The sequence below is a fragment of the Alosa pseudoharengus genome, unplaced genomic scaffold, assembly GCF_046254945.1.
Source record: "Alosa pseudoharengus isolate Yale_2024_CS ecotype anadromous, Long Island Sound unplaced genomic scaffold, YU_APseudo_1.1 YU_APseudo_1.1_scf_19, whole genome shotgun sequence".
NCBI lineage: Eukaryota > Metazoa > Chordata > Actinopteri > Clupeiformes > Clupeidae > Alosa > Alosa pseudoharengus.
The window spans coordinates 21,836,073-21,855,417 of NW_027468657.1; the positions used below are offsets into that span (position 1 = coordinate 21,836,073).

General features: G+C 41.3%; 1 protein-coding gene and 1 pseudogene across 1 annotated transcript; both read left to right on the top strand.

Annotated features, from left to right (window-relative positions):
- Positions 1–36: 36 nt before the first annotated feature.
- On the top strand, positions 37–11,429 carry LOC143132458 (prostaglandin reductase 1-like). The gene is made up of 9 exons (XM_076292009.1): positions 37–272; positions 2,993–3,118; positions 4,787–4,832; positions 5,016–5,075; positions 5,167–5,334; positions 8,654–8,927; positions 9,111–9,216; positions 9,412–9,530; positions 10,940–11,429. Exons 1-9 carry the CDS (start codon positions 149–151, stop codon positions 11,048–11,050), a joined length of 1,134 nt encoding a protein of 377 aa, XP_076148124.1. The 5' UTR covers positions 37–148; the 3' UTR covers positions 11,051–11,429.
- Positions 11,430–14,538: 3,109 nt separating this feature from the next.
- On the top strand, positions 14,539–17,303 carry LOC143132887 (arylsulfatase I pseudogene; annotated as a pseudogene).
- The last annotated feature ends 2,042 nt before the right edge of the window (positions 17,304–19,345 follow it).

Sequence of the window (19,345 nt, forward strand, 5' to 3'; positions counted from 1 at the left end):
TGCCTTTTTGAGCCACCCTGCCAGTGCCCTTCGATTTTAGCGCGCTGGACACGATACATTTCCCTGCGCGCTGCGAACTATAAACAGTTAATATCCCTTGGATAAAACGGCATTTGATTTATTTTCCCGCTCAGCAGAGCTTTAACCAATGGATTACAAGCACCTGGAAGTAAAAAAAACGTATCAGTGTCATGGGACCGGCTATTTTGAAAAAGGGAGTCAGAGTGCGCAAAAAAAGAGAGGGTACCGCTGTCTGGTTGCAAAAACAACTGGTAGGTTGCGAACTGAAATTGCATCAAAAATACATTAATATGCTACAGGATAGACCTATGTTATTGTTCATTGAAGTATGGCATATTTATATATGACATTTCCATGTAGGATATGAGATAATGAGAGCCAGTCACATAATAATAAAGAATAGCCTAATGGCTTTGAATGCCACCTGTAGGCCTGCCAGCTTTTCAGTAAACAATTCTGTCACTGTCGAATGTTTGGTTTACAATGGATTTAGGGAGAAGGATTTTTGTTTTTTTTGGTTAGCTGTATTTCTGGCAGTTCCTGGTAGTTCTAACTGTTGATCCTGAAGATAACAGTCAGGCGTCCTAAAATGTAACGTTAAAGTAGTTGATCATCACATTGACAAACTGTGTAAGAATAATATGGACCTTAATTCACCTTAAGTGGCTATAGGGTAGAGGAAGACTTTCAAAGCCTACCGGAACTGATAGGCTACAGTACTTTTAGTTTCGTTTTTATACTATATCACCTACACGTCTGTATTGGCAACTCTTCAGGAGGAAAATATTGTTGTTGTTGAGAGGTGTGTCTAAAAATGTGAGCTAGTACATCAAGGCAAGATAATTATTCAAGATTTAGGCTATTGGTGAAAATCCAAACCCACAGACAACTCCCCCCCAAAAAGCCCGCGCTGAGCGCATTATAAATAGTTGTAAACGCCTCTAGTTCACATTTTCCCGCGGAGCAGAACTTTTGTAGCACTTGAGTATTTCTACAAACCACGCTATAGGTGAGAATTACTGGAGCTTATCCCTTACGAAAAATGTAGGAATCTTATAGTATTGTGGGATAAACATATTTTAGTAATTGTATAGGAATACTGTCAGGGCCGTTTCAAGGAATTTGGGGGCCCCAAGCAAAATGGACATGGAGCCCCCAACCCCCCCCCCCCCCCGCACGCAAAGCCTACAGGAACCACCGCATAGCCATCCAGTTTAAGTTTACCCACAGTTTATATAAATACACATTTTGACAGTGCAATACTGCAGTTGCATATACAGTATATTGTGCATTAGTTTTGAACATTTGAACATTTGCAAAAACACACACACACTCACATTAACATTTTTCAGTTCTCACAAAGTGAGAAAATAAAACACTGCCATCTTATGCAGAAAAAGGATACATTGTTCAAACTATAAAGAGTGCAGGTTGTATAGCAATTTAAAAATCCAACATAAATACAAGTACACACACACATAAGATTAACCTTTCAGGCCATCTTCATCAGTGGAGGTATCCTTAGGAAGAGCCTGAGGGCTGAGAAATTTAAGCAAAGCACCTTGAGAAAGAAAAGATATGTTAGCATTTCCATATTTTGATATTTAGAAGGGATGCAGCTGCTACTTTCACAACTACCAATGCTTACTGTAAAAACATCCCAAGCTAATGTTATACATTGACCTAGGCCTACTTGTAGCTTAACATAGCATTTAAGCATTCTGCTGTTTGAGAATTAGACAGACGCACCTGATGCTTTAAAGACAGTAAACAGCTGGCGTGCATGAATACTGGTAGACATGAATGTTCCAGTCTGCTTTGATGCACGGAATTTATCGTGTGGTTTTCCTAACCCCCATTTGGTAAATAGATTATCACGGTCGAATAGTTAGTATAGCAGAGAAGCTATGCCACTTTCATCAAAACCTATTACAAAGCTATAGCAATGTAAACAGTGATTCTGGAACAGATCTGCGTCTTCCTTATCCCGTTAATAAACATTACAGTATGTAACCATATTCCGTCCGTTCAAAAACAAAAGTTGCGCTAACTGTTCTAGTTTGTTACAAGCAGCATGGGCCGTCAGGCAGGTAGTTAACATAAACATTTTTTGCTAGGCTAGCCTTCCTGCTGCGACATTACACCATTTGTACAAGACAAGTAGAGCTATTTTATCCAGTGTAATTTATCACTTACCAATATCTTGTTTTTTCTTGTCATTCTCTTCCTTTCTCTTCTGGCCTCCAGACACTTAACTCGCTTCATTATGACTGCCGAGGTTTTATATTTTCGCGGCAGCAGCAGAGACCACAAACCTATCTGGCTGGCTGCTGTCAGCGACTACTGAGAGGGGCCCCCTTGAGGGGGATCCCGGTATTGCCGGTAACAGTGTCGTTGCACTTTAATGCATTGACTATCAAAGGGGCGCTCACAGTTTGTCGTTGCATTTTATTTTTAACCAGTCGTTGTCTTGGGGCCCCTGGCCAGCTCGGGGCCCCAAGCAATTGCTTGGTTTGCTTGCCTTCTAGCAACGGGCCTGAATACTGTAATCGTATACTATTTTGGGATATACTAGGCTACTATAAGACTGTACTAGGAACAGTGCAGAGGGTAAGGATATTTTAGACTAGAGGTAGCCTATTACAAAACATCATAGGATTATCATACACTACCATAGATCTAGAACTACTAGGCCTATATAAATCGTATGTATAGTTTTTTGTTTTTGTTTTTTGTAAGGGATTATATGAAAACAAATGTTAAAAATATCTAATTCAACTCATGATTATTATTATTGTTGTTATTATTATTATTATTATTTCTTCTTATTAATTAATATTATGTTTTGCATGTCCTGCAGCAAAGTATTAGGCGTCTTTCCCTTGTTACATGTCAAAGCAGGCTAATAGACTATAACAATAACCTAGTGTAGCTCTGACAAAACTTGCTTTTACTGTGTCCCGGAAAAAAGGTATGCCTGGAAAAATGGTTGGCCTGCAGACAAAGACCTGGATTCTTCGTCAGCACTTTGAGGGGTTCCCCAAACTTGGCGACTTTGAGCTTCGACTTGAGGAATTGCCTGAACTCCAAGATGGAGGTAAGTGCTCCTCTGATATCTGGAATAGGCTTGTAAGCATATCACATACAACTTTGCCAAAATGATCCTACACCAAAGCAAGTGCGATGCTGTGATCCAAACAAGACAGTGAGTTATGGTTGCCTCTCTTTTTATGGGTATTTTACATAAAGGTTTATAGGCCAACCCATCCCAAACAACACACATTTGTAAAGTTGATATCAAACCTACAGTGTCATCTAGTGGTAAGGTTACTGTATTGCAACCAACTGAATGATCAGTCTGTGGGAGATGGTAGAACTGTCGAATGTGATAGGCCCATTCTAGAGCCAATGTTTTGGATTAACCCTTCAGGACTGCTGTAGCAAATAACTGTGCAACATGCTGTAGATATACTGCCCAATGATTGCATGCAAAAGCCCAGGCTTTCTACACTCCAGGCATATAGGTCCTTGTCAGCCTTGTGAGAGAGGGCGGGACCACCGCCATCACCCCAAAGACTCGTGTCTCGTTTTCCTAAAAGATGAGCTACTGTGGTCTCCTTTGATTAAGACTACCCAGCCTGTGTACTATAACAATAAATCAAGATCATTAACATGCATTGGCATGCATGTGTGACACATTACAGAATTCACATCATTTAAACACTAGAGCTATACACAATTTGGGGAAAATATGAATTGCAATTCTGAATGATATTGCGATTTGATTTTTTTGATGAAGTTAAGCTTCAGTTCAATTTTACAAATTTCGCTTTAAGTTGGGCCACTTCTGATTGGTGGACATGCCTAGTGCATGAGAAGCATAGCCATGTTAGGAGAGCTTCACTGTTTGTCACACAAGGAGGATGACATGAGTATAGGAATCATACATAGGCCTACATACATCATAGATGAACTGAGCCTTAGCAATTAGATAATTGCATTAATTGATTAAAAATATATTTATTGTGCAACAATATTATACTAATAATGAAAACACCCATATCCCATTTCCACTCATAGATTGTCTTACACTTTACACACTTGCTTTAAGATTCATGTTACTCAACAGTTTAACAAAGCTAAACATTCACATGTGCATGTACAGTATAATGCAAAAGGCATAAATCCTGTGGCTCTGACTGTGTCAGTGATGGTGGGTAAATGTGATTATCAATAGTATCCCATGGAACACTGTAAAGGTATTGGCCAGTTTAACCGTACTCCAGTAAGAGAACTGTTATTGTTCCAGTGAACTTTAAATAGCCACAACTGATTTCTTTGGACTATTGAACCTATGAAATTACAAGTAAGGTACAAAATAATGTACACAAGTAAAAGTACAATTTTCAAGTTCAAGAACAGGTGTAGTAGGCACAACTGTACAACAGATGACAGACCACACCAAGATAAACAGTGGTTCTTATTTCCCGATATGTGACCGATTTGTGAATACTGTTACAACCCCAAATCATATGGTTGTATGTATTTTATATGTTTTGAAGTCCCATCTTAATTATTAAGATATTTATTGTGTTTGGTTGATTGCACATACTGTAAGCAACCTCAATGCTACATGCTACATACTGTAGCTTGAAAGAAAATCCATGTTTTTTGTTCACAGTTTTTGTTTGTTCACAGACATTTTCTCATGATTTTGTCTTCAAGCTTTGTGGATAATATATTGTGAATGAATTGTGTCTTTCAGAGGTGCTCCTGGAGGCATTGTTCCTCAGTGTGGATCCCTACATGAGGTATGTAAAAAAAAAAAAAATCGTATACCAACAAGAAATTTGGCCTAAAATCTCTGGATTTCAGATGCCTTTTGCAAAATATAAAATATACATTACTAATGTGTCCATGAGTTATCCATTATTGTTCTTATGTATGATTCATAGAAATGACACAGGTCTTCTGTTTGTCTTTGATTTTTTTAGGCCTTTCAGTAGTGTGGCCATGAAAGAGGGGGATGTCATGATTGGAACTCAAGTGGCAAAGTGAGTAAACAACTGTTATCCACGTATAGTATGCAGCTGTGTCTAGAAAAATCATATCTCATGTGCATTCAATGTCTTTCCTGTCTTCCAGAGTGATTCAGAGCAAGAACTCTGCCTTCCCTGTTGGATGTCATGTGTTCAGCCAGTGTGGGTGGAGGACACATTCTGTATCAGACGGTACCGATCTCACACGGGTTCTCTCTGACTGGCCACAAGACGTTCCTCTTTCTCTGGCCTTAGGAGCCATTGGAATGCCAGGGTAAAGTGTCCACAGAATACTCGCTTGATTCACAGGAGTTTGGGCATCTGGTGTTAGGCCAGAATAACATTTCAAATTTGGTTTTTACAAAATGTCCCTTTCAGCCAGAACTGAGAGACTTAGGAGAAGTTTTTATCCCCAGGCCATCCGAACTCTGAACTCACACTATACTGACTTTGCACACATTCACTCCTCAGCACTCTCAAACATTTCCCAACTCTGAACTCAGACTATACTGACTTTGCACTCATTCACTACTCAGCACTCATGACCCCCCCCCCCCCCCCCCCCCCCACACACACACACACACCTACAAGACTTTTAGCACTTTTACATCCCTCTCCCTATGCTACAGACATTTTATTTATTTTCTTATTTCATCACACGTCAAAACACACAAACACACACACACACACACACACACACACACACACACACACATATCTGTCTTTCTCCAACTTTTGCACATCTCCATAGAACTTTTTATTTATTACAGTGCATGAAAATGCACTGTACTGTTCTTCCTAGGCTTCTTCTTCTTCTTCTTCTTCTTCTTCTTCTTCTTCTTCTAACGCAGTTAATGCAGCTTCAACCGTTTAACGCAGAAACTTCATTCAAACTGCGTTGCGTAGGTCTTACTTAGGTCATCTTTGTAACTTTTATACTTTTTAAACTATTAATTAAAAACTACTCAAAATTTCCCCATAGACTTAACATGGGCTGATGACATCACAATGGACTAATTAACTTGATTTGCACCTGTATCTTCTTCCAGCTGCTCATCTAGGCCCCATCAAAGAATCAGTTCAACTGATTGCACCTGTATCAACTGCTTTCTACTGAACTAGACCAACTCTCTCTGTGTCTCAAGGATATAAGACACATTTCATCCAACTTTCTATCCATTCATCCTCTTCAAACCATTCACTCATCCACCCATTAAACTATCCATCAACATCAATTAAACAATCTGCCTATCAACATCCATTTAACTTTCTGTCTATCAACATCCATTACACTATCTACATTTAACTTTTAAACTATATACTCTGTCTCAGGCTTTAAGCATACAATATGGCTCTATTAAGACTGCCGTTAAGCAATTAGAATCCTAGGCCAGGTGGCCAGGCCACCTGCACCCTATCAGTTTCTCAGGCTAACCTTTTACACTATCCACCTATTTGACTGTTCAGTCAGTCCAACTATATTAAACCTCATCTACCTAGCAAATAATTAAACCTTTTACACTATCCACCTATTTAACCGTTCAGTCATTCCAACTATATTGAACCTCATCTACCTAGTTCAGTCATTCCAACTATATTAAACCTCATCTACCTAGTTGTCATTCCAACTATATTAAACCTCATCTACCTAGCAAATAATTTAACCATTTGAATCCTATGGCAGGTGTTCAGGCCACCTGGATCTCAACTGCCAGTCTCAGGCTTTAAGCATACAAACTGGCCCTATTAAGACTACACATCCTGTTCAACTGCTTCCTCTGCCAAAAACTGTTTCAAAATAAAAGTCCTCACTACAATATTTCACTGTTAAACAATTTAACCCTTTAAACGACTGAACTTTTTAACTGTTCAGCCATTGTAACTGTTACTTGTCATCAACTATGACTCCTACCCACTGTAGCTAGTTAGCATGGTTAACATAGTTAGCATGTTAGCATGCTAGTTAGCATTTTTAGCAAAACTGCTAAAAATGATTAGCTAAGTTAGTTAAGTCACATGGTTAGCATAGTTAGCATGCTAGCATGTTAACATGCTAGTTAGCATAGTTAGCATAACTAATAAAAATGATTAGCTAGGTTAGCTAAGTCATATGGTTAGCATAGTTAACATTTTAACATTGTTAGCATGCTAGTTAGCATAGTTAATTGGTTAACATTATTATCTTTGTTAACATAGTTAGCATAACTACTAGCAAACATTGGAGCCATTCCAACTGTTAGTTATCGTCAACTATCTGCCTAAAAATGTAACCATTTCAATTATCAACCTATTTAACTGTTCAGTCATTCCAACTATAGTAAACCTTATCTACCAAGCAAATAATTTAACCATATGAACTCATCATATTTTTGCATTTTCATGCACTGTATTTCCTTCAGGAAATGCTTTTCTAGTTATTTTTGATTTCTCCTCCATCTACCCATGTCCTTGATTGCCTAGCCTTTCTGCCCCCCCACCCCCCACCCCACCCCCATCCCCAACACACACACTTACATCATCACTGTCATCACTTCACATACAGCACACTGCTTGCTACAGTAAGCCTCCTCTACATACTTGCTGCACACTGCCCCCCCCCTACATACACAGCACATTGTCTTCAGGATCCTCTCCAACACACATCCTCTACATACTTACAGCACACTGCCCCCACCTACCCACACACACACTACACACACACACACACACACAGTCACTGCTCCACTCCCCTCCCGCCCACACACACATCTTCACTGTCATCACTCACATACATCATACATACAGTACTCTGCTTGCAATAGTAAGTCCCTGCCCCCCCCCCCCCTACATACACAGCACATTATTTCATCAGGAAGCTTCTCCAACACACATCCCCAACATACTTACAGCACACTGCCCACACACACACTACACACACAGTCACTGCTCCACTTCCCTCCCGCCCACACACACATCTTCACTGTCATCACTCACATACATCATACATACAGTACTCTGCTTGCAATAGTAAGTCCCTGCCCCCCCCCCCCCTACATACACAGCACATTATTTCATCAGGAAGCTTCTCCAACACACATCCCCAACATACTTACAGCACACTGCCCCCCCCCCCCCCCCAATACACAGCACATTGTCTCATGAGGAAGCTTCTCCAACACACATATTGCACACTGCCCTCTCCCCACATACACAGCACACTATCCCATCTCCCCCGCATCCCCCCAACACACACACCAAGACCCCTGGCAGTTGGGTTAGCCCCTTGAGCCGTGGATCTGCCCAAGGTTTCTTCCTTGGTAAGGGAGTTTTTCCTTGCCCCTGTTGCTCTTGGGTGCTCCTTGTTGGTGCCCCCACCCAATCCCAATCCTCCCCCACCTTTTTTATGCAGCCCTTGCCACTTAATCTACTAAACCCCTCTTCTACTGCACTTTTTACCCCCCCCCCATTAATGCACAAATAGGCTGACACCAGACATAATTTCACTGCATTTCTTACTTCCAGTAACTATATGCATGTGACAATAAACTTCCTTGTATCCTTGTATCCTTGTATCATATGAAAAATGAATGTATTTCCCTCTGTGCACTCCATAGATTGACTGCTCTTTATGGATTAGAGGAAGTTCTCCAAGTCAAGGCAGGTGAAACTCTCCTTGTGAACGCTGCAGCAGGAGCGGTTGGTTCAGTGGTCGGGCAGCTTGCTAAGATGAAAGGCTGCAAGGTGGTGGGGTCTGCTGGCAGTGATGCCAAGGTGACCTACCTGAAAGAGCTGGGCTTTGACGAGGCCTTTAACTACAAGACCGTCTCATCACTGGAGGAGGCTCTCAAAGCTGCCTCTCCCAAAGGATACGACTGCTTCTTTGAGAATGTAAGAATACAGATCTTATGGAACTGTGTGTATTGTATCAGAAACTTAAATATCCAAATTTAGACATTGTAGACTAGTTATGTTTTTTTTAAATAACTGAGGACAATTGAATTTGATTAGATTTGAAAAATACTGTCATTTGGCTTTGAAATACTGTAATTCTGACTATTTGTGAACCTTTAGGTTGGAGGACCATTTTCCTCTGTGGCAATAGAGCAGATGAAGCCATTTGGACGGATTGCAGTGTGTGGGGGAATATCTATGTACAATGATGTCACTCCTCAGACAGGTCTGCCTCAAATATCATCATTACCCTTAGCTACTAATTTCAGATTAGTAAAAATAGGTTAGTTATGACATCATATATTACTGTATGTTAAAGCTGATCTGTGCACTTTTAGCAGTACAAAACAAAAATTTTCTAATTTTACGGATGCCTGTGTGAAGTGTATATAGTTAAAATTGTATGTGTTGTCTCACACAGGTCAATATGTTCAGCTGCCTATGATTTTTAAGCAGCTGAAAATGGAAGGTTTTATGAGTGTCAGATGGTCCCACAAGGACGAGAAATCACTGATGAGGCTGATGGATTTGGCGAAAGAGGTAATTTAACAGGTTTATTTAAAGACATTTATAAAGGGCTTTCAGACATAACCTCCGGAGTATATGCGGAGGTTTGTCAAACGGAGGTTCTACCCTTCGGATGATTCAGATATGATGCTAACCTGAGGACCTTATACTGACCTTATACGGACCTATGTGTGAACGACATACACGCACATTACAGAATCTCCGTGTGGTTGTCAAGTGAGGGGAGGGGGCTTGCAGACTTCGCAAGAGGCGAGATATGACGCAGAATATATGCTGCCGCTGTCACAACTGCTGTTTTTGTTTACAAAATGTATGCATTATGTAGGCTAAAGAAGAAAAATACATTGTGCGTATAGGCTAATACTTGAAGTAGTCACATAAATGCGCATACTTGAAGCTGTCCTTCAGTATCTGTATGTGTGCTTCAAATAAACACATTTATCTGTTTTCAACGTTATGTAGCAGAATTACTTTGCTAATGGAACCCAAATCTGGTTTGCGTTGGAGAGAGCATGCACAAACTTTATGGTACCAGCCAATTCAGTAGGCTAACTCAAGACTTCAAGGCATATAAACAACAAACAAAATACTAACATAACAGTGAAGTGGTTTGTTTTTTCATGGTTTATTTTTCCAGAAGCATCCTCTCCCCATGTGTCTATATTGCATTTACTTAAGGAGCTTGGAACAAAGTTGGGTTTTCTTCGTTTTCATTTTCTCTAGGCATATTTATTCTCAACAATATCGGGCTCAGCGGTGATGTCAATGAACAGAAAACCGACCGTGTTGGCTAACAATTTATTAAATAGCCTACTTCTGTTATTGTCGTCAATGATGTCGTTGTAGGCTACTGCCTTTTCAGCACCTTCTGCTAATGATGATTTGGTCTTTTGAATTCCTTTTGAATTTGGCCTTGCGATGCGGTTGTAGGCTACATCAACGTGTCTCTTGCCATTCCCTTCACGTGTTCACAATGCTGTCTGCCCTCATGGACAGTAGCTCCGTGATGTCTGCATCTTTCCAGGTCGGAGATTTTCTGGACAGCACTATGCCACTCCATCATGACACTGGCATTTATGGCCTTAAGTCAGATTAAAGTGTCCCCACCACATAGACGCACGAAAGAAACGTCATCAACACGCCCTCTCACTAGGTGTGAATTTTAACCGCATGTTCTACACTTCGTTCAGACACAGCACATTTACATAATGTCCGGAGGAAATACTAGGGGGGAGCAGTAGAACAACCGGCTAAGTTCGGACTTCCATATGACCGTTTATGTTGATCAGATATACGGCCCCACCGTTTAACATCAGCAAAACCTCCGGTCTTACACGTATGTCTGAAAGCCCTAATAGAAACATACATATTTTTCCATCTTTTCTTATTTATTTTACCGGTTTAATCTTTTTCACCCGCAGGGAAAACTGAAGTGTCAGGAACATGTCATCACTGGCTTTGACAACATGCCAGCTGCCTTCATGGGGATGTTGAAAGGAGAAAATGTTGGGAAGGCCATCGTTAAAGTTTAATGTTTCATGTGCATTTTAATTTGAATTTGTTACCTTTCCATGTGCATTTGAATGTCTTTGTTGTATTAGTATATTTTGGAGCGTAAATTCATAAATATATTACTCAACTGCTGTACTAGACACTAATGTTGTAGAGGTTTGTTGGGGGGAGCGTGTATTCCACAATCTGTTACTTTGGGGGTATTCTGCCGACTGCTCGACTCAGTCAGTCATAAGCTTATGTAGTTATGTGAACAGTCAAGTGCTTTTTATCTTTATCCTCTTTTCACCATGATCCAAGAAATTGTTTATTATTATTATGTGATTGACTAATGAAGTTGCTACTAAATGGGTGATCCAAGCACATTTTTTTGTGAATAAAGTTTCTTTTTTTTTATAACTGTCTGCACTTTTTTTTTTGTCTGGATGAGCTAATGGCACAACCATGTTCCATGGTTGGACCATGTTCAAATTATGTAATTGTAGCTGTGCCCTGGCAAAACTTCCTATGTATGACAGATTATAACTCAATTATAGTTTAGGTCATGAGGAATATACTCCTATGATCCTTTGCTAAAAGCATTGCAATCCTAAAATATAATTGTCAGGGTTTGCATTTGACAGTATTGGCTGCACTAATAAGTACAATTTTGGACATGGGTTGTAATTTATAGTAAACTTGGTGGGTAGATTCAATTAACTATTGGTCAAGGCTGGTGAGGATAAGTATGGCCAGGATAACCATTTCAGAGAAGTCCATTGAAAAAACTTAAAGTGATGGTTCCTTGCACCATGACCCTGAGCCAAACACCCTCCCAGAACCTGTTTTCCCTTGGTCGAAACTTCTACAGTAGTACAACTATGTTCTGTACTCATAAAACGAGGCATTGAAAAGTTTGTAAGTACACCAGGAGTTTATTTAAGGCAAACACGCAACCTCGGGTCAAGTCAGGTCAGATCAGTTCGTGCCACAGATATGGAGTGCAGAAAGGTCATTTTTTATCACTAAATATAAAAAATGGTATTTATTTCCGTAAATCACACACCACATATTTCTGTAAATTGCTCAGCCCCAGAGTATCCCTCCAACATGGCAATTATATTGCCTGATTCGGGGCAGTTTGCCCTACACACACATGAAATGCATGTAGAGCTATGAGCTTGCTGTGGTGAGATACATGTCGATATATAAGAATTTTTATAATACACTTTTTATATTTTAATTCTTTAAAAATCTAAATAAAATCAATGCTAGTACTAATACATGAAATGAGATCTGGAAATCAGATCTGGACAGCCTATAGCCTAGAAATCTGCCAGGGCTAGTCTAGCAACTCTCTGTTGGCTTGTGAGCTCCAGAAATCGAAACTCAATCAGGCCAATGAAATCGTGTATAGAGTCGTTAGGTGGGCTTAACATAATGATTGATGGCAGAGTTGCAACGGTTTGGCTTGAATTCCCTGCTACTTGAAAACAAATAAGATGGATGTTGCTGTTGGCGAACAGTGTGACACGAGTTAAGCTTTTATTAAGTTGGCAAACGTTTGAACTAGCCAACCAGCTCTGCTGGTTGGAAAACGCATGGGACTCATAGCACTGCCGCTGTCCTATTGTGTGCAGAGGGAATTTGAAAGACAACTGATTATCCCGCCCCTTGGAATGAGCACTGCGAACGGTGAGTGCCCAGACCCTACATTTTAAAGTGGGTCTGGCTCGTCAGGTTAGACAGCCTAGACTCTGCTGAAAAAAACAATATATAATATGTGTGTGTGGCACTTACAATGGCCAGAATAAATCCTTATGAATAAAGGTAGTGAAAATGCTCTAAAAACAGCTTAGGGTTCTAAGGGTTAACTCCATTGTACCTGCAATCTGTTGCAGTTCCGCTAGGGGTGATCACGAATAAGTGCAAAAACAATGGGGGTCTATGGAGCTAGACGGCTAAATTTGTCTCTTTCACTTGGTTGTTGTTGAGAAATCGAAGATTTGATTGTGGTTTCTGCATGCTCAATATGGATTATAGGTCAAAAGTTGAATGAACGAGTAGTCACGTCCTTTCGATTTCTTACAGGTTGGGTCATTGTTGCCCACAACACACTAGCTTTCTGCTAATGAATGACGTCATTGACACATTTGAAAGGCTTTTTAGGACAAATAAGTGACTCAAAAAATATAATAATCAGCTGTTTGTATTTTCTCTGCCCCCTCTTTCGACTGCAACATTTAATTTTTTTACACAAAAAATTATAACGTGAGAAAAGTGGATTTTGAGGGTACAGCTCCATAGACCTCCATTCATTCTGCACTTATTCGTGAGCGCCCTCACGTGGAACCAGAATGGGAACTGCAACCAGTTCAGAAACTGCAACCAGTTCAGAAACCGGAAGTTTCCCGAGAGTGGCGGTTCTCCCCTTATTAGACATTCTCTGGTTCGACCAAGGGAAAACAGGTTCTGGGAGGGTGTTTGGCTCGGGGTCATGGTGCAAAGGACGCTAGGGTGAAATTACCATCACTTTAAGAGACCTACCTGACTTACCCCTATGAAGTACTTTGTAAAGTATCATTGACCAGCACACTTGGAATGTGACACAGTTTAGTCATTAAACTTTAGTACCCAAGTACAATGTACGCATATGTCATCTGATGTTATTACACGGCTCTTCACAGTGCTCATACAACGCTCCATTGACTTGAATGGGTTTTCCCAACATTCTACTGGCGCGTCGGGGTCCTGTTCGCCCTGTCGGGACTTATTTTCCAATAATGACCAGTTCAATGTACTGCTATTTGCCTTACTGTCTATGCATACCTTATCAAATTCACATTATTGCCTTAATTGCCTTAAATCATCTTGAATATAGATACTTGAGTTATTGGTACTTTTTGGAGTTTAATACAACATATAGCTGCATTATGAACTTACATTAATTGGGTAAAGATGACCACTTTCTTGTAGGCAGCACTAGGATCTGCTAAGATTTCTCAGTCTGTGTACAATGCTTGCCTGCATCCATCAATGGTGTATCTGAAGCAGCAGATGACATCACATGTCCAGGCTTCTTATTCCACCAGTCGCTCAAAAGGGTTTGTATTTTATGGCTGGGAAGATTGTGCCAGTTAGAATGTTACAGTTGTGATGTGAAACCATATGCTTTGTTCCCAATCATCTATTATTTTCATTGGTTTAGTGTAGTACAAAGTGGCACATAAATACAGAATTTACAAAGGGTTTTCAGGAAAGTAGTCATCACCAGCATGTTTTATCATCTCTGTGATCATGAATTAGTTAGAGGTGGTATTCCTTCATCCAAGTGGATATGTCAGAGAGACAATCTGAGATCTGTGCCGAGACCATGGCTTTATCAGACGGGAAAGATAGATACAGTATAGTTGGATATCATCTGCGTAGCAGTGATATGTGAGTGGATGACTGGGCCCACAGAGCTTTGGGGCACACCTGTGGGGAGGCAGAGACATATGTCAGATTCAAACCAGGAGTGTGGCCTGTAATGGCCATGTTAAGAGGTATAGATTTGCCTATAATGATCATTGTTGGGGTCAGATGATGTCTGTGTTGTGCACCTGCGGTTATTCACAGTAATTGGGTCACATGGTGTTAGTAGCGGCAAAATCATAATATCACCTGCTCACTTGCTAAGTGTTTTTTGTGAATGAACAGAGAGGGGGTAATGGGGGAAGCCTTACTTTTTGCTGACCGCATTTGATATTTTAACCTGTTGAATGGAATTATTGCTGTTGTGGACTACATGAAACTTGTGGATTTTACTTCTGGATTTATTGACGTTTATGAATTGATAGACATTGAACTGTGGTGGATATTTTCAAGATGCCGATTTTACTACAATAAAGGAACTTAACTTTCTTGGAAGCTATATTGGAAATTATTGGACAGCGCGTCGGGCAAGTTAGTCTCCCCTACTCAGCCTCTCGGCGACCAAACCACAATCATGTTTGAGAGCATTGATAGAAGGATGTCGTGGTTGAGTCTATATCATTACACAACTTTTACAGCCTTTTGTTGCCCCAGTCCCAACTTTTCTGAGATGTGTTGCTGGCATTAAATTCAAAATGAGCTGATATTTTCCATTAAACAGTCAAATTTGTCACTTTCAGCATTTGGATAAAGCTGAACCATGTTCATCATGATGGATGATCAGGGCTACAACGATATTGTGTGTCATATAAAGACATTCAAACATCAGTTCTGGACAAGCTACCGGTGCAGGGCGTGAACCTCAAGAACTACATCCAACCTACCTGCACACCCTCACATAGTCAATTCATGACCGGCAAGTCAGAGACCTTGGTACGGTGCCAAATCATCTTGTGATTAAATACAGTGTTGAATTCTAAAAACTGCTCTTTGTTTAACAAGTGATTAAATTTAAAACTAGATCAGTTTTGCATGCATGCAGGTTGTCAATGTTGAATAAATAATATGATGTAAGACCTGAGACTGTGCAAGCTGCACGTTCTGAACAGACACGCCCACTTCAGCCCTGCACAGCTTCCCCGGAGTTTTAGCTACACCTGGGACTAATCACCAATTAACCTCACCCTTTATATTCACTTGAAGCACCTCACACCAACGTGAGGTATTGTTGTTTGTGACTCTACTAAGCCTGTATAGCCTAAGATTTGATTCTGATCTCTCGTTTTTTGACCTGTTTGCCGGAACTTGGATTACTCTTTGGATTCTCCCTTGGATTGTTTATTGGATTTGTGATCAGCTACGTGAACTTTATTAAATCAATTTGCTTGCTGCTGAGGTTCATTCGTTACATATGAAAAGAGATCGGAGTGCCCTTATACTGAGAACCTCTAACACCTCTACTTGTGTGCATTCCTTCTCCTCGCTTTTTAAATCAGCACTATGCAAGTTTTTTGCCCTAATATAACAGCTTTGAAGCCATTTTGATGGTAAACAAACTTGTAATAGGGGACTTGTTCACCTTCAGCATAGACAGAGAACCAGCATTGCAATTTGGGTCTCGTCGACCCGGAGACAGCTTGTGAGAATTGTGAAACATTATCTGGTCAGTAGATATAACCCTTTGGTGATTGTCCTTGCCTGTTTCTATAACAATTACACATGTACCGTGTCCAGGGGGAAGGACTTAAGCCCTGAGAAGTATACAACGGCAAGGGAAAATATAAATATTTTGCGACTTTAGGGGAGTGTGGACTACTACACCTACTGGGCGTGCGACGGCCAGGCCGTGTGCGGCTTAGACCTCCACGAGATGGAGTGTGTGGCGTGGGGCAAAGGGGGGATGTACTCCATGGACCCCAGGCTGTGCACACTCTGCTGCAGTCGCCCCGCTCCTACATCTACCCGTACCATCGCCTGGACAATGTGGAGCGCCACAAGTATGCTTCACGCTCCAACGTGGAGCGCCACGACAACAGTGTGATTATCTTCTCCATGGACAACAGAGGCCAGCCGCTGTTTGGCAGGAACAACTAGCCGCTGCAGGGGCAGAAAGGAACCTACTGGCAGGGGGGCGTGCGAGGGTTGGGGTTTGTGCACAGCCCCCTCCTGAGGCGCCCTCGTCGCGTCAGCCACGACCTCTTACACATCACAGACTGGTACCCAACCCTACTCAGCATCGCTGGGGGCAACCTGAGCGGCCTGACCACAGGATTGGACGGCTATGATGCATGGGCATCCATCAGCGAGGGCGTGGCGTCGCCACGGCAAGAGATCCTTCACAACATCGACCCCCTCCACAGCCCCGCCCCGCACGGCTCCCTGGAGGAGGGCTGGGGATTGTGGGATATGTCCGTGCGGGCAGCGGTTCGCGTGGGTGACTGGAAGCTGCTGACGGGAGACCCGGGCTACGGCGACTGGACACCCCCGCAGATGCTGTCCAGCTTCCCGGGCGGCTGGTGGAGCCTGGAGCGCCACACTGCGCCACGCCGCTCGCTCTGGCTCTTCAACGTGACCGCTGACCCGTACGAGCGGCGAGACCTGTCCGGGCAGCGGCCCGACGTGGTCAGGCAGCTCCTGGCACGCCTGGCCCTCTACAACCGGACCTCCGTGCCCGTGAGGTACCCGCCGCAGGACCCCCGCGCCCAGCCGCAGAACAACAGGGGAGCCTGGGGGCCCTGGGCTGCGGATGACGAGGAGGAGCAGGACTGGGGGAAGTTGTCCCAGCTCAGGAGTAAGGAGAGGAAGGGGAAGTGCAAACAGTGCAGCATGAAGGCCTTCTTCAAGAAGCTCAACACCGGCATCATGTCCAACAGGATCTAGACACGGGTGCATGTAGCATGTTTGCATGGGTCACATGGGAAAGACTATTGTCTTTGTAAGGAAAACAGAAAGCAGTGTTTGTGTCGATGTGTGGAAATGTGTGTGTGTGAGATTGAACTGGTGTGTCTGTCAGTGCTTGTGCAAAGTAGGGGTGTGTGTGTGTGTGTGTGTGTGTGTGTGTTAATGTGTGCACATCTGTTGGGTAGGAGGAGTTATGTTACACACAGAACCAGCAATAAATTGACTTCAACCAGAGACTAGTGAACATTTCACTTCATCTGTGGATTTAATTAGTCCCAGGCCTTTACTTACAGGCCATTTCTAAAATCTTAGTCTACCTGCTGTCCACACGACTGTTATGATATAGTTTTTATTATAGAATAAACTCTTCATTATTATTTGGTAAATTATGCATTTGTGGATGGGAGAATGAATGGACTTGGATGAGTTAAGAAATACACAGATGTTTAATTAGCCTTTTGAAAATATAAATCACATTGTCACTATATTGTAAGAAATGTTTGAAATAAAAGTGTTTATCAATGACAATTAAATAGTTGCTTTGAAACCCTAACGTAGTATCCATTTTAAGGCCATGAAGGGATTTTTTCATGAAACAGAAAGTATGAATATGTATCTTTCAGGAACTAAGATTGTTTTTTAGGGGTTAACCAATAACTTCACAGTTGTAAACCAATGCTTCATTTAATAATTTCTCTGTATAACACTGCCCCCTATGGGTGAAAAACAAATTCGTTCACAATAACAGGTACCTGTCAAGTTTCGAAACTAATTTTGCATACATTGTATTTTTGAAAGGACAAGATACTGTGCAGTTGTTGATACAGATGGCTGTGATAAAACTGGCTACTTGGAATCTGGGGCACTTCAGACTAGACCCCATGTCATAATACTTGAGTAGCCTAATATATAGCCTATTTGTTTTATTGTTATTCTTTTTTTGTATTTTTTTTTTTTTTTAATTGAGTAGCCTAATATTCGTGAGGGTTTGAGTGTGCGTATAACTCCAATAATCCTGGTTACTTTATATAATATCGGCGTCAGTTGCCTTCGAAGTGATAGGCTACCTTTTAAATCTGCGTCATGTTTTTTTTTTTTTTTTTTTTTTTTTCATTCAAGTTGAAATGCCTCGCCCAGCATACTGCCAAGGACTAATCCGAATGTTTCTCCGAATGTAAAGTAAACTTTGACCAAACAGGCTGGCCTGCCCTGCCATTAGGTCAGCTGAAGGATCATGACTTCACGATAAACAATAACGCTTTTGGATCAATATGGATACGAGGAGGTTATCATGAACAGGATAACAGAATGACTGCGTCATACTGAGGTGAGAAGCTCGAATGTGTGAGGTAACATATCTTGGTGATCTGATCTGTGCTTGTCGAGACTGGTCTAGGCTGAACGTGTGTCACTCAAAGTGTCATATGGGTTGATCGAATTTTTTTAAACGAACCCAAGACGTAGGCTAACTAGTTTGACTATTGACCCATCGGTTTTTATTATCGACTGACAGGGTGTTATTAGGAGTTCATCAACAACTACTCGTCATAATCTGAAATCCAGGAGAGAGCTATCTATGGCAACGCATTGGGCTCCATGTTACAGTTATCATTTCAATTCACCTGTTTAGAATTCGGTCTACCATTTAAATGCACGAATGGTTTAAAGTTGTAGCAGGTTATTTTACATTTTACGCATAGCGTAAGCTACATACAATATATTCCCTTCATCATTTTAAATTATAATGGTTGTTAAAAACTGTTGCAGTTGAAACATATTTTTTTATTAGGCCTACAACCCTGTGAACTGGCGCTATGTAGGTAAAGGTAAACTTTAGCCTGGTCTTTCGCAGTAACCTCCCATTTCTCATGGCCATTGGCATTTGTTGCCAATTTTGAATTATGAAAATTCTGTCAATAGCTTCAAGCCTGAGTAAACAACTTGACAATTTGTTAACAATTTGAATTTGAGAAGCTGTTTGGTGGTAACCAGGCTAAATAGCCTAACTTATGATAGGCCTA

Coding starts and splice junctions, on each gene's coding strand:
- LOC143132458 (XM_076292009.1), top strand. CDS start 149: ATGGATTACAAGCACCTGGAAGTAAAAAAAACGTATCAGTGTCATGGG. Junction 273..2,992: donor TCTGGTTGCAAAAACAACTG/GTAGGTTGCGAA, acceptor CCCGGAAAAAAG/GTATGCCTGGAAAAATGGTT. Junction 4,833..5,015: donor AGTGTGGATCCCTACATGAG/GTATGTAAAAAA, acceptor TGATTTTTTTAG/GCCTTTCAGTAGTGTGGCCA.